Source organism: Benincasa hispida, chromosome 12 (assembly GCF_027475165.1).
Source record: "Benincasa hispida cultivar pf3 chromosome 12, pf3_genome.v1.1, whole genome shotgun sequence".
In the NCBI taxonomy this organism is placed as follows: Eukaryota; Viridiplantae; Streptophyta; class Magnoliopsida; order Cucurbitales; family Cucurbitaceae; genus Benincasa; species Benincasa hispida.
Genome location: NC_143489.1, coordinates 76,444,751 through 76,456,803, shown reverse-complemented (window position 1 = coordinate 76,456,803; position 12,053 = coordinate 76,444,751). Strand labels below are relative to the sequence as shown.

The 12,053-nt window shown below is 34.1% G+C and overlaps 1 protein-coding gene across 1 annotated transcript; it reads left to right on the top strand.

Moving 5' to 3' along the window:
* The first annotated feature begins 3,709 nt into the window (after positions 1–3,709).
* Positions 3,710–11,415, top strand: LOC120068469 (Protein kinase superfamily protein). Its single transcript, XM_039020255.2, has 15 exons — positions 3,710–4,464; positions 4,586–4,638; positions 5,238–6,209; positions 6,369–6,429; positions 6,521–6,583; positions 7,700–7,763; positions 7,860–7,953; positions 8,180–8,263; positions 8,367–8,456; positions 8,578–8,605; positions 8,808–9,332; positions 9,406–9,467; positions 9,603–9,712; positions 9,805–9,892; positions 10,957–11,415. The coding sequence occupies exons 1-15, from the start codon at positions 4,026–4,028 to the stop codon at positions 11,260–11,262; spliced, it is 3,039 nt and encodes a 1,012-aa protein (XP_038876183.1). The 5' UTR covers positions 3,710–4,025; the 3' UTR covers positions 11,263–11,415.
* Positions 11,416–12,053: the final 638 nt, after the last annotated feature.

Genomic DNA, 12,053 nt, shown 5'->3' with positions numbered 1-12,053 from the left:
CTTTTATAAATTGATCTGACAAATTAGTTTATTGAAATTATTGTTTTCAAAATCGTCATAGCCTATGCATATATTGATTGATTTAGTTGCGCATATTAGGATCGCATGTGTAAAGTCTAGACTTTTTCTAACCAAATACATGTATACCCTAATATAATCTTTTCCAAATAATCATGTTATAAGTTATGGCTTTTCCTGCTTATAGTATGTCTCAACATTTAAACCCTTTCAAAATGCAATTCAATTTTAACTTATATGTCGCCAAGAAGGAAGAGTTGTGAATTGAATTAGGGCTAATTTAGTTTAATATCAAATTTGGCTAATTTAGCTATTAGATTTTCTAATAGGTCGAGGGGTTGACGGATCCAGTGTAATTAATTGGTGCCTAATGAAAGAAATTGTATAAGAAACTCTCTCTTGCTCTAGAAATTAGATAGAGTCCTATTCTATATTACAATTACCGTTTTATTTTAATTTCGCACGTTTTATTTTTTTTTTTCACACCAAAACCCCCATTCATTGCTTTAGTCAGAAAATTAACTTAACGAAACAAATCGCGCTTCCCAACGGATCAACTTGGACTTACCACTATTGATACGTCTTTGTAGTGATAGGAGTAGTTCAATTTTTACAAATTTTCTTTTGATCAAGTTTGAAGCTTATTAACGACGTAAGTTTCGAGCCTGTCAATTGAGTAAATATATACATAATCTTGATAAGGATCATTGGAGTGCTCTTCGTCGTCTGTTGAGACATCTTAAGGGTACCATGGACTATTGTTTGCATTTTAACAAATTTCATGTTGTATTAGAAGGTTATTGTGATGCAAACTGGGTATCTGATAATGACGAGGTCAGTTCTACAAGTGGATATGCATTTTTACTCTAAGGATGAGCAATATCATGGAAGTCTGCAAAACAGACTTGCACAGTTAGATCCACTATGAACTCTGAATTTATTACTCTAAAACTAGCAAGACAGAAGGCTGAATGGCTTAGACTAGAGGATGTACCATTGTGGGGGGCATCAGTATCAGTCTCTGTGCACTTGATTCACACATTGTCATAGGTATTGCCAAGAATAGTATATATAATGGTAAAAGGAGACATATATGTCTTAAACATGGAGCCATGAAATAATTATTAAAGGGAGGAATTATTTTCTTGAAATTCGTGATTTATGAGAAAATTTTGGCTAATCCTTTGACCAAATGACTAGCAAATAATTTTTTTTTAGGATCATTGGTAAACATGAGGCTTAAACCATTATAAGATTCTATAGCCCTTTGTCTGGGTGGTATATTATGATAGACTTGATGGTTCGTAGTCATTTGTTTGGGTGGTCTGTTGCGATAGACTTAATGGTCCATAGTCTGTTATGTGGGTAGTCCTAGGATGGACCTGACATATAATAGTAAAATCTCTTAATGATCCATAGCCCTTCGTTGGGTGATCCTTATATGGACTTGATGGATATGATGAAATCCTTATAGCTCAATATTTGAATGATTTGTCTTTGACATACTTGATGAAGATGGTCCTGACACGGACTAAATGACTAAGTTTTCATTGCTCAGTTTGAGTGGTTTGTCTCTAACAAACTTGACGAAGCATCTAACGTGATAGTAAAGGTGTGGCCACCTTCTATGAAAGAGTTTAAAGGTATCTTTCTAGAGCTTTCACGGTGACTCGAGATTTATATGTATGGCCTAATAAGCACACTTAATATCGCATGAGTGAGAGAATGATTAGGAGTAAAACGTGTTGTGGGGGTCTCAACCAGTGTTATTGAAAAGAGGTAACTCTCTCTAACAAGGTTATTGCCTTACTTCATCATGCATCAATTCAAATCGTTAGATATTGATGTTTAAGTTTGATCTCTTTTATTTGCTCAGAACATTTTTTTTTCAAATAATCTTTTATATTGTTCACTTATTAACTTTTTTTGTAATAGTAATTTGCTGGGGATTGTTGGAAATGACTTTTGGGTTTAGGTCCATGGGAAAAGTTGAGGGGAGTGAGCAGTTTTGTCCCACATGGATAGATTTAGAATTGCCTAGAGGGTATAAATACCAAGGCATTCTAGATGAGAATCCAAAGTGTATTGATGGTGGAAATATAATATGTTCACCACATGCATGCACCATTACTGTTCGATTGATTGGTCGGGTTTGGTAAATTATTCTTGTGTTTCGAGCATTCTTCTCATTAGTTCCATTTTCTGACGAGTGCACGCATAACGATTAGCACCAAGATCCACGCCCTAATTGCTTTCAGGACAATAGTTTCTCCATGGCGCAACTACCTTGCGCAACTACCTTTCGTTATAACATAAATAATGTATGAGAATTAAAGATGACTGTGTTTTGTTATGTTTGAGAATATGTTATACATTTTTTTTATGCAATTATAAAGTATAAAATTAATAAAAAATTAGTTTCAATAATTAACTTTCGGTTAATTTATTTGTATTACATTAAGTTATTAGATCAATTTTAAGCCATTAAAATTTGACTAAATTTACCCACCACTCTTCAGTTTAATACATTTATTATCAATTCATTCTTTTTATATAGCACATTTATATTATCAGTTTTTATTAAAAAATATTGGTAGTTAATTTATTATTATTATTATTTTTTTTGTAGTTTTATTAATTGAAGAGTTAATTAAGGGATACAAATCCTCTTGTTTGGTACAAGTTTTGAAGCTTTAGGCGCTATTCCCATGCATTTCTTAAACCCATCCAAAAGTGTTGGATTTCTTGATGCCTACACTCCCTCCCATTTTAATACATGAATTTATTATTTTATTTTATATTATTAAAATTCATTAATATATGAATATTAAATTTATAATTTAGAAAATTATATTAAATTTTAAATTATAATATTTGAATTTAAATACTTCAAATTAATTAATTATGCAATTAATTATATAATAAATCTGATGCATTAATATTATTAATTCATTAATAAATTATATATGTAGTTAATTAATTATCATTATGACTTAATATCTGATGAGATTATTTGTTAATAATTATAATTAGTTTATTATCGATTAATTATGATTCATTATTTTTTAATCACAAAATGTGGTATTTTTTTTAAAAAAATTAATCTCTAACTGTTTTATTAATTAATACATCATATTTATATAAATTCATCAAATTGATACATCAAATCAGATAATTAAGTAACTTTAATTATAAACGACTCATTTTACAAATATTTGTAATTAATAATTGAATTAATATTATTATTTGATAGTTAAATAATTAATTTTGCTCAAAACTTTGAATTGAGTTTATTTTTTATCAATTAATCTATCAAAATTTTATAGAGATGTTCGTGATTAATTTTATAAATAAAATACAAAATTAATTGGTTAGTATAAAAATCTGATAATATTCCCATGTACAACCAAATACAATCATTCCCATGTACAAAATTAACTGTTTTATTCACAAACCTTTTATTTCAATTTCTGGACATCTTTAAAATCTTAAACCAAACGACTCTTAGATATAAAACACATCAATGACGGAAAACTCAAGGGCTAAAAAGGTAAATTAATCCCTACCATTTTAGCTTAGCGAGAAAATCTTTAATCTAGTTTTATCCGGAATGGGGTCTTGGTAATTCCCGTAGCCAAACAGAAAAGGCGGGAATTCCCTTCTTTAACTCCGAAGCCCTCCAAATTTCTTCACATTCATCTTTTCCCGCTTCTACTCTCTTCCCTTTCTCTCTAGCCCTAATCTCATACTCTCTTTTCTTTATCCCCTTCCAGATCTTCAACCAATCAATTCAAGGTTCAATCGGTTATCTACTCATCGTTTGATAGTTAATTCTTTCGTATAACTGTAGTTAAAATCTTCAGCGCGAAGGGAAAGATAATTTTAGTTGTTGCAGATCTGAGGAGTTGGGGTTCAACTTGAGGAAGGTGCTTCAGTCAACAACGCGCATAGATATGAGATCTTGGAACTACGGTTTGTTGTGTAATTGATTTGACTCTTTGCAAGTTATGGCTGATTATTTTCGTTTTAACTCGGCTGAGTATAGTCTACATAGCACTGTTGAACTGCAAAAATCTTGGTATCTGTTCACGATATTGTTGGATATCGGTCGTCCTGCTTCTGTGGAAGAACTTGCTGTGAGATGCGAATTGTTCAGTGTTACACCATATATTGTTCGGTATCTATGCGAAAATCCTGGCTCTCCTATTTGTTTAGGGGATGATGGTCTTGTTTACATTTCCATTGTTGCGATCTCTGCTGTGGGGCGGTATTTTACGAAGACTACTAGTGGATGGGATTTTCTTAGACGGGGTTTTGGAGTTACAGAGCCGGATAGGTTTTGTGGTAGAGATATTAAAACGTACTGTCGGAAACGGAGAAGATCGGTCTTAGATTCTGGAGGACGTTTTGATGGAAAAAGGATGTTAACTTCAACTTCTGGAATTGGTATGAGTTTAGGGTTTGTTTTTTGTTTTCTTTATTTGCTATTTCCAGCAGTGTTTACTTGATTTATCATCTTAGTTACTATTTTCATAGTCCGACCAAAGATGATTTATGGCTGTTGTAGGGAATGAAAGTTGTCTGTCAATAACAAGAAGGATTTCTCATAATTATGCTGAGGTACTTTTTCAACTTTGCTCCTTCAATTCATTTTCCAGTTATGTTTTTACTGTGTAACCTCTAAGAATTTGGATGACCCATATTGTTTAGATGCATTATTCTACTTAAGGATCGAGATGCTCTCTTTTGCAACTATGAAACTATAACATTTTTATGAGTGATTAAAAAATGTCTTCTTAGCTACACACAATATTTCTTTGTTCCTTTTAAGTTTGGATGGAATGTTTTGTACTTCTCATAGTTTTACTCACACATTCAATTAATTCGATCTGGTTGATGGCTATATTTCCTATCGTTATTTATTATTTTTATTCTGATAATAAACATTAACTTTTTTATTGAGTTGGGGTCGTTGATCCAATGAAACAAATGTAAATTATATTTATATTGAGCTTGTTATCTTGGAATTGCTTCCAGTTTCATTCTTCTATAGTTACATGGTAATGCAATAGTTTAAGAAATCTCTTAGTTTTCTGATGAAGTTGGTCTTTAGTTTATTTCTATTTTGCTTTATGTTCTAGAACTAATGACTTTGACATGCTTGTTTAGTTTGTTAAATGCAAGACACATCTGACTTTTTTTCGTATTTCTGCGTAAAGGTACCTGCTGACTATGTGACTCTCACCAGTTTAAACTCGTTTACAGTTGATTTGCTTTTTGAAAAACTCAGTATGGGACATTTGGATGTAAAATTTGATGAAATGCCCTGCTCCCTTGATTATCCTGATTCTCCATATTTTTTAATGAGTCACGCTGGACAAATGGGAGCTGATATTTCTGTTCAAGCTAGTAAAACTATGATTAAAGATGATGCTGGGCCTTTAAGTGAGAATGGACATGATTGCCACATGCATGAAGTCCAAAAAGACTCGAGCATGCCTAATTTAAGGCACACAGACAGAGAAATGTCATGTAACTTCGATTTTTCTCTGGGTGCATCGTGTAGCTCCACAAACACACTTGTTTATGACAAAAACTGCAAATTGGCTTATAAGTTAGGAAACATATCTGCATTGTGTCATGGAGATGATATGCAACCTTATGTTCAACCTCTCGAGGTTGACAATGGGATTTGCACTAGGCATCTTCCTAATATTTTGGAATGGAAGCTTGAAGATGAGAAAAACAAGATCTGTGAAACGCAAAATTGCTCTGAGTACACTAGAACAACAGAAAACCGTGCTCACTTGGAAGGGCATATAGTAATTGGTGAAGCAGAAAGAAACTTTCTAGACTTGAGAAATCCAGTAACTACATACATGGATGGAGAGGATATATCCAGGAAGGGCGAAACTCAGATTCCCTGTTCCATACCTGACCAACCGTGTAACGAGGAGCCATCTGTCAAGACCTTGGGGGAAGTAGATGGATCACAAAAATGTACTCCATCTCCTGAGGAAGTTCTCATGGAGTCTGCAGTTTATAAGGAGGTTTCTCATCCTGTCAAGCAGCAAAACTGTTATAACAATGTTAATAAATTGATGTCCAAGGTGAAGAAGGTCAAGAAGAATTCAAATGGGAATGTGCACATTAAGGAAAATCCTTTGGATCCTACCAGTCCATCTATGAAGGTATGTTTATCTAACACCCCTTTTGCACTACCTTTGAAGCTATCTACTTTTATTTTTGAGGTCCTTGAGCGATAATGAATGCTTGAGCTAAATGTGCTATTGGGCATATGTGGTTTGAAGTTGCAAAACAATTGCCTAATTATTGATCTGTTGAAACAGTTGGAGAAAACATCATTTCCTCAGTTCGAGTCTTTCATCATCGAGGAAGAAGAAGGTTCTGGTATGCAACTTCCTTTGCTTACATCTCCGAGTGGCAGATTCCTATTTCTTCCCATTTCCTCTGGTGCTAATGATGTTCAAAACTTATTCAGGTGGCTATGGAACTGTTTACAGGGCTCGAAGAAAAAATGATGGGAAACGGATAGCTATCAAATGTAAACCTGGTTTACTTTTATGCTGCTCTTTTAATCAGTTTTGGAATGGTTTATACACATGCATATACATACATACATACGTACATACGTACGTACATCAAAGGAAAGGAATAGATATTTCATTAATATAAAGTGTACTAAAGGCTAATGGAGGTTAACACATCCCCTCCAATAAGCACAAATGTTACAGAGAGAAGTTTCAAAAGACTTTTCTAACTTGTACCAGGTGGCTGCTTGTATACAAATAATCATCAAACAATAAATTGTAGTTCTTCTCTTTTACATTGAAAGTTCTGTTGTCTCTCTCTTGTCAAGAAGTTCATTGGAAGCTTGAAACAATGAGAGCCACCACTCCTTAAGAGATGAAGACTGTCTAGAATTCTCTAAATATGACTAGTTGTATGTCTTCGTTTATTTTTTTTAATAGGGTGAGAGGGGGTTATTACATGCATGACTTGTTGGTTTTTCGATAACTCATTGAATAATTGATTAATGGAAAAACATGTAAGGCTCAATAGGAAATTGGAACTTGGAAACACGAGGGCCAAAGGAAACTTCCCTTTAATTATCTTCAGAAAATTCACCTACATGCAGGCGAAAAGGTAAAAAAGGAAGGAAATTCCAACTACATGCATGTAACTTAAAATGGGTAAACAGATTTAATTTGAACCAGAATTCAGGTCTTTTGGACGCCGATACTTTAGCAAAATTTTACTCTCTAATTTGGTGCTGTCCCATAAGTAGTTAGGATTCAAGTAATGTAATTGTTTACGAGTCTGCAAGTCAAGAGGATAAATCCTCTATTGTTTTTACTGGATTAAATTACTGTGTTGGAATTGATAGAATTAATTTACGTTTTGGTAATTGTTTAGTTGATATGATAGTTTTCCATCTAGATGGGAATGTGGGTGTTTACTGGTAAAGAGAAAAATTTTATTGTAACATGTTTATCGATTCATGTTTGTCAAATTTTTAACAATTCCTTGAATAGTTCTATATTTATTCTCAAGTTAGAGTCTTATTTGATAAATTATAATTTAACTCTAATGCTAAGGAAGCAATACTTTACTGAATAATGGAAAATATATGACAAATGTTCTATTCTCACATTTTCAGGTCCCCATGTTAATGCTCACAAGCACAATGTAAACAATGAGCTAAAAATGCTCGAGCGATTTGGGTATGTATATTGGGAAGACATATCATAACATTCTCTTTGATTCACGTAAGCTTTTACAAATTGCAATGTGGTATCGATACATCTCTTTTCATGCAGGGGAAGGAACTTCATAATCAAGTATGAAGGATCCATTAGTAGTGGCAACAGCGAGTGCTTAATTCTGGAACACGTCGAACATGACAGACCTGAGGTAATTTGTTTGAAATGAAAATATAATATATTATGAAATATTTCTGACGTTACTGTTTTGGGCTACTTGGTTAATAATATGGAAAGTAAACATTGTTTTGTAGTTTCATGTGATTAATTTTAGTTTTGGAGGAATGGTAGCATGGAAAGTATTTACACCCTCTAAATTTTCTCAAAATTTGTAAACTTTATTCAAGATGTTGTTTTTATCTTATGTTAACATGTAGGTTCTGAAGAAAGAAATTGATATAGTTCGGCTACAGTGGTATGGTTTCTGCTTGTTTAGGGCTTTGGCATGTCTGCATAAGCAGGTGAGACATTGCTGTGAGTGGCTGTGTGCATGATAGAAAGGAAATGAAAAATTTTAGAGAGTACTCTGTCTATGTCTAACCAGTTTCTCTTTGACACTCTTAGGGGGTCATGCACAGAGACGTTAAGCCTGGTAACTTTCTGTTCTCTAGAAAACAGAACAAAGGTTACCTCATTGATTTTAACCTTGCCATGGTTGGTCCCTGTGTTTCCTTTGCTATTTTACATCTATTAAAATTTCACCTCCATTGACAGAGCATTAATTAAAATTCTAATATCCTGTGATGTTTTTTTTGTCCACTATTTTCTTTTTCAGGATTTACAGCAGAAATACTCCATAGCAAGTAAGCTTCTTTGAGACACCCTGCGTTGTTTTTTAGTTAATTTTCAAAGTCCACTTGCTAAGGCAAAAAAAAAAAAAAAAAAAAATTGCATTTTGACAGAATAGTATGAACTGATAGTAAATCTCTTTTTGATATTTACTGTCTTGTTTTCATTTATTTGTTGTATGATTTATAATATGATCGATTGACCTATTCCATTTAGGTAAATCAAATTCAAGTCATCATGCATTTTTGGATCACGTTCCTGTCCCTCATTCTGTGTCTGGTTCAGCAGTTAAAGAAAAGAAGAATTTAAGAGGTTTTGTATCCGTCAGCAGGGGAGAAACAGGAAAATCTAAGCAGCCTGGCGAACTCAAAAAGAACTTGAAAAAGAGAGTTTATGTACCCTTGAAAAAATATCCAGATATGCATGGTGGGAGTGCAGTACGAAGCCAGGGTGCAGATGGATCTGGTATAACCTCTGCAAAGGATGTAACAAGTGCTAGGACGTTTTCCACAGAGAATATGAGGGAGCCTCTTCCATGTCAAGGAAGAAAGGAACTGCTAAGTTTGGTGCAAAATGCATTACGAAATGCAGACCATGCCCCCCAAAATAGTTCCGATCTACGAAGGAAAAGGATAGCTGCTCCTCCGGACAAGGAAGACAATAACATTATACATCCGAGCCCAATGCTGGTCCATTGCACTGGCATTTCTTTAGCTGGTTCCAGGGTGCTAAGAACTAAAGGTTTGTAGATGAATGCTCTACTTTTGAAGTATTTGAATGCTATGGTCAATTTCTAATGGCAAGATACTTCCAGGAGATGCAAGACGTAAAAGAGAGGGTTCTTGTGCTGGGACAAAGGGGTTTCGAGCTCCAGAGGTGACCTAGTCACTGTAACCTTGAAGCAAATTTTAGATTTCTCCTATGTAGTTTTGTGAAGTTTTTGGTCAATGTGACCTACATTCGATTACTATTGTGTTTGGGCATTCACCATCAATGCATCCCATCGTGTAGGTTCTATTCAGGTCCCTACATCAAGGTCCTCAGGTTGATGTCTGGTCTGCTGGTGTTACTCTTCTCTATCTAATGGTTGGAAAAAGTCCTTTTACAGGAGACCCTGAACAGTAATATTCCAAATCTGAACCGGAAGTTATTTTTTTTCCCTCACATTTTGTTGGTGTCCAGTGGTATTTCTGACTTGTATAAATCATGGCAGGAACATAAAAGACATTGCTAAATTGAGGGGCAGTGAAGATTTATGGGAGGTGGCCAAATTACATGATCGTGAATCTGCATTTCCAGGGGTATATCTTCTAACATCTGCAAACCTTCATTCAATCTTACGCAAGAAATCACTGTTTTTATTAAATGCCTTGAAAAGAGTCTTGATTATTCATTTGCTAATAAATATATCTAAAATTTAGCTTTTCAAAATTTAAATCTATCCCGACTGTTTTTGTATTGAGAAGCCCTCAAGCATGAAGAAACATAACGATAATTGCTGTGATTGAGTATCATTAAAAGGCTTGTCTATAGCCCAGGTGAATCTTGGATGCTTTGGTAGTTGGTGGCAAGGAGACCCCTCCCAGTTACTTGTCTCGACTCTTGATGCATGCACCTCATTGAGATCTGCATTTTCTTTTCCTTTCAACACAAATCCTCTCATTATTCATTCTCTTATAAACAAGTGGCCTTCCTCTGCTCCTTTTTTGCATCTCTTCTCCTGGTGTCATTTTTGGAGATTTTTGGCCTGCTGCAGCGAAATCTCTCGTGTCAATTTTTTGTTTTGGTCCTTCGTTCTGTTGGCTTTTTTTTTTTTGGTTTGACTTGCCTGGCTTCTTTATAGCGTGCTCTCTCCAAGTTCTTTTTCATCTTTTTGGCTTGTACAATCATTTTCTTATATACTTTGAGATTTAGATTTTTGAGCGTCAATCAATGAAAAGTTTTGTTTCTTTTAAAAAAAAGAAAAAAAAATGCTATATGTCAGTTTGTTGTCTTTGACTCTTTTGTAACTATGTTATTATGCTTAAAAACTGCACCTTCCACCTTGCCCTATGTTCCAAAGAGCTTTCAAGCTATGTCTGACCTCTGTATGCCTCATTTTATGAATTGATTGTACAGACCAATAATCATGATTGGATTAGTAAGCCAGTGATCTTTTGGTGGGTCGACGACTTGATTTGCTAGTTCATGGCATCTAACCACCCCTGTAAACATGGCCGTGTCTAGCTGACCATTAGTCTGATTTTTCAGATATTCACTTGTTTCATTTTCTTAAGAAGTCTGCTGATGAGATAGAGTTTTGATAAATACAAACTGCTTGTGAGCTTATCTTGGGTCATTAGTGAGGATGTTCTTAATGTTGCAGGAGCTGTTTAACATAAAATCCTTCCCACCTATGGATTTACAAAGTTGGGTTAAGGCTCACACAAAGCGGCCAGATTTCGTCAAGCTCATCCCGAGATCACTGTTCGATCTGGTGGATAAGTGCCTAACAGTTAATCCAAGGCAAAGGATTACTGCAGAGGAAGCTCTAAAGCATGAATTCTTCAACCCATGCTACGAGAGGCTTCGGAAGCAGAGGATGCTCCGACGAGGTTCTAGCTCGAACACTACTGATGTCCTGAGTGAATGCGAAGCCGTTCTAGGACAGTCAATTAAGCTTTCAAGATGAGTACACAATTTTCATGGATTTGATATTCAATGCCCCTCTGAAATTGTACATGTCTTTAGATGATATTGAATGTATGTTCATGTCATTATGTTAACTTGTAACAAAAGATATAATGAAGGAAGCAATATGTATATATATTTTTGAACGAGTTAATCCTATAGCCACAGCAGCAGTAGAAATAACCCTGTTTCTCAAGTAATTTATTTCTATGTAGTGTCCAATTCTATGGGTTGAGCATAGAGTATGGATCACACCTTTTTTTGGGGGAAAAAAAATACAAGTTTGTGATTACTCATTTCAATGTCCACGTTATTATTATTATTATTATGAAGTAGCTTGTTTAAGAACCATAAAATCTAAGGTCACATTTATCAATCTGCAATGAAAATTAGTGCAAAAGTAATGGAATTTCATTACTGAATCAATTGTAATGAGTTTAAATCACAAAGTAATTGGATTGTTTTTTATTGCATTTATTTAGAATTATGAATATGTCACATTTACTATTATTGTTATTGTTTGACCCTTATGTAATGTTTATAGTAAAGATAATAGTAAATGGGACATATTCATAATTTTTATAGTGTTAAAGTAACCATTTTTGTAAATATAATAATAATGGTAATGGTAGTAGGTTTTATGTAATTTTCAAATAAAATCAAATTGAGGACTTTGTTTTTTAATTAGATTGTGCATTTTGACTACCGAGTTGGAAGTGAGTCCCACTGTTCATTACAAATTACGAAACACAAGTAAACAACAATCAAGGTAATCAACTGGGACACACTTTT

Excerpts from the sequence above, each read along its gene's own strand:
- LOC120068469 (XM_039020255.2), top strand. The coding sequence starts at position 4,026 with ATGGCTGATTATTTTCGTTTTAACTCGGCTGAGTATAGTCTACATAGC. Across the intron at positions 9,333-9,405 it reads CAGGGTGCTAAGAACTAAAG|GAGATGCAAGACGTAAAAGA; the intron begins GTTTGTAGATGA and ends AGATACTTCCAG. Across the intron at positions 9,468-9,602 it reads AGGGGTTTCGAGCTCCAGAG|GTTCTATTCAGGTCCCTACA; the intron begins GTGACCTAGTCA and ends CCCATCGTGTAG.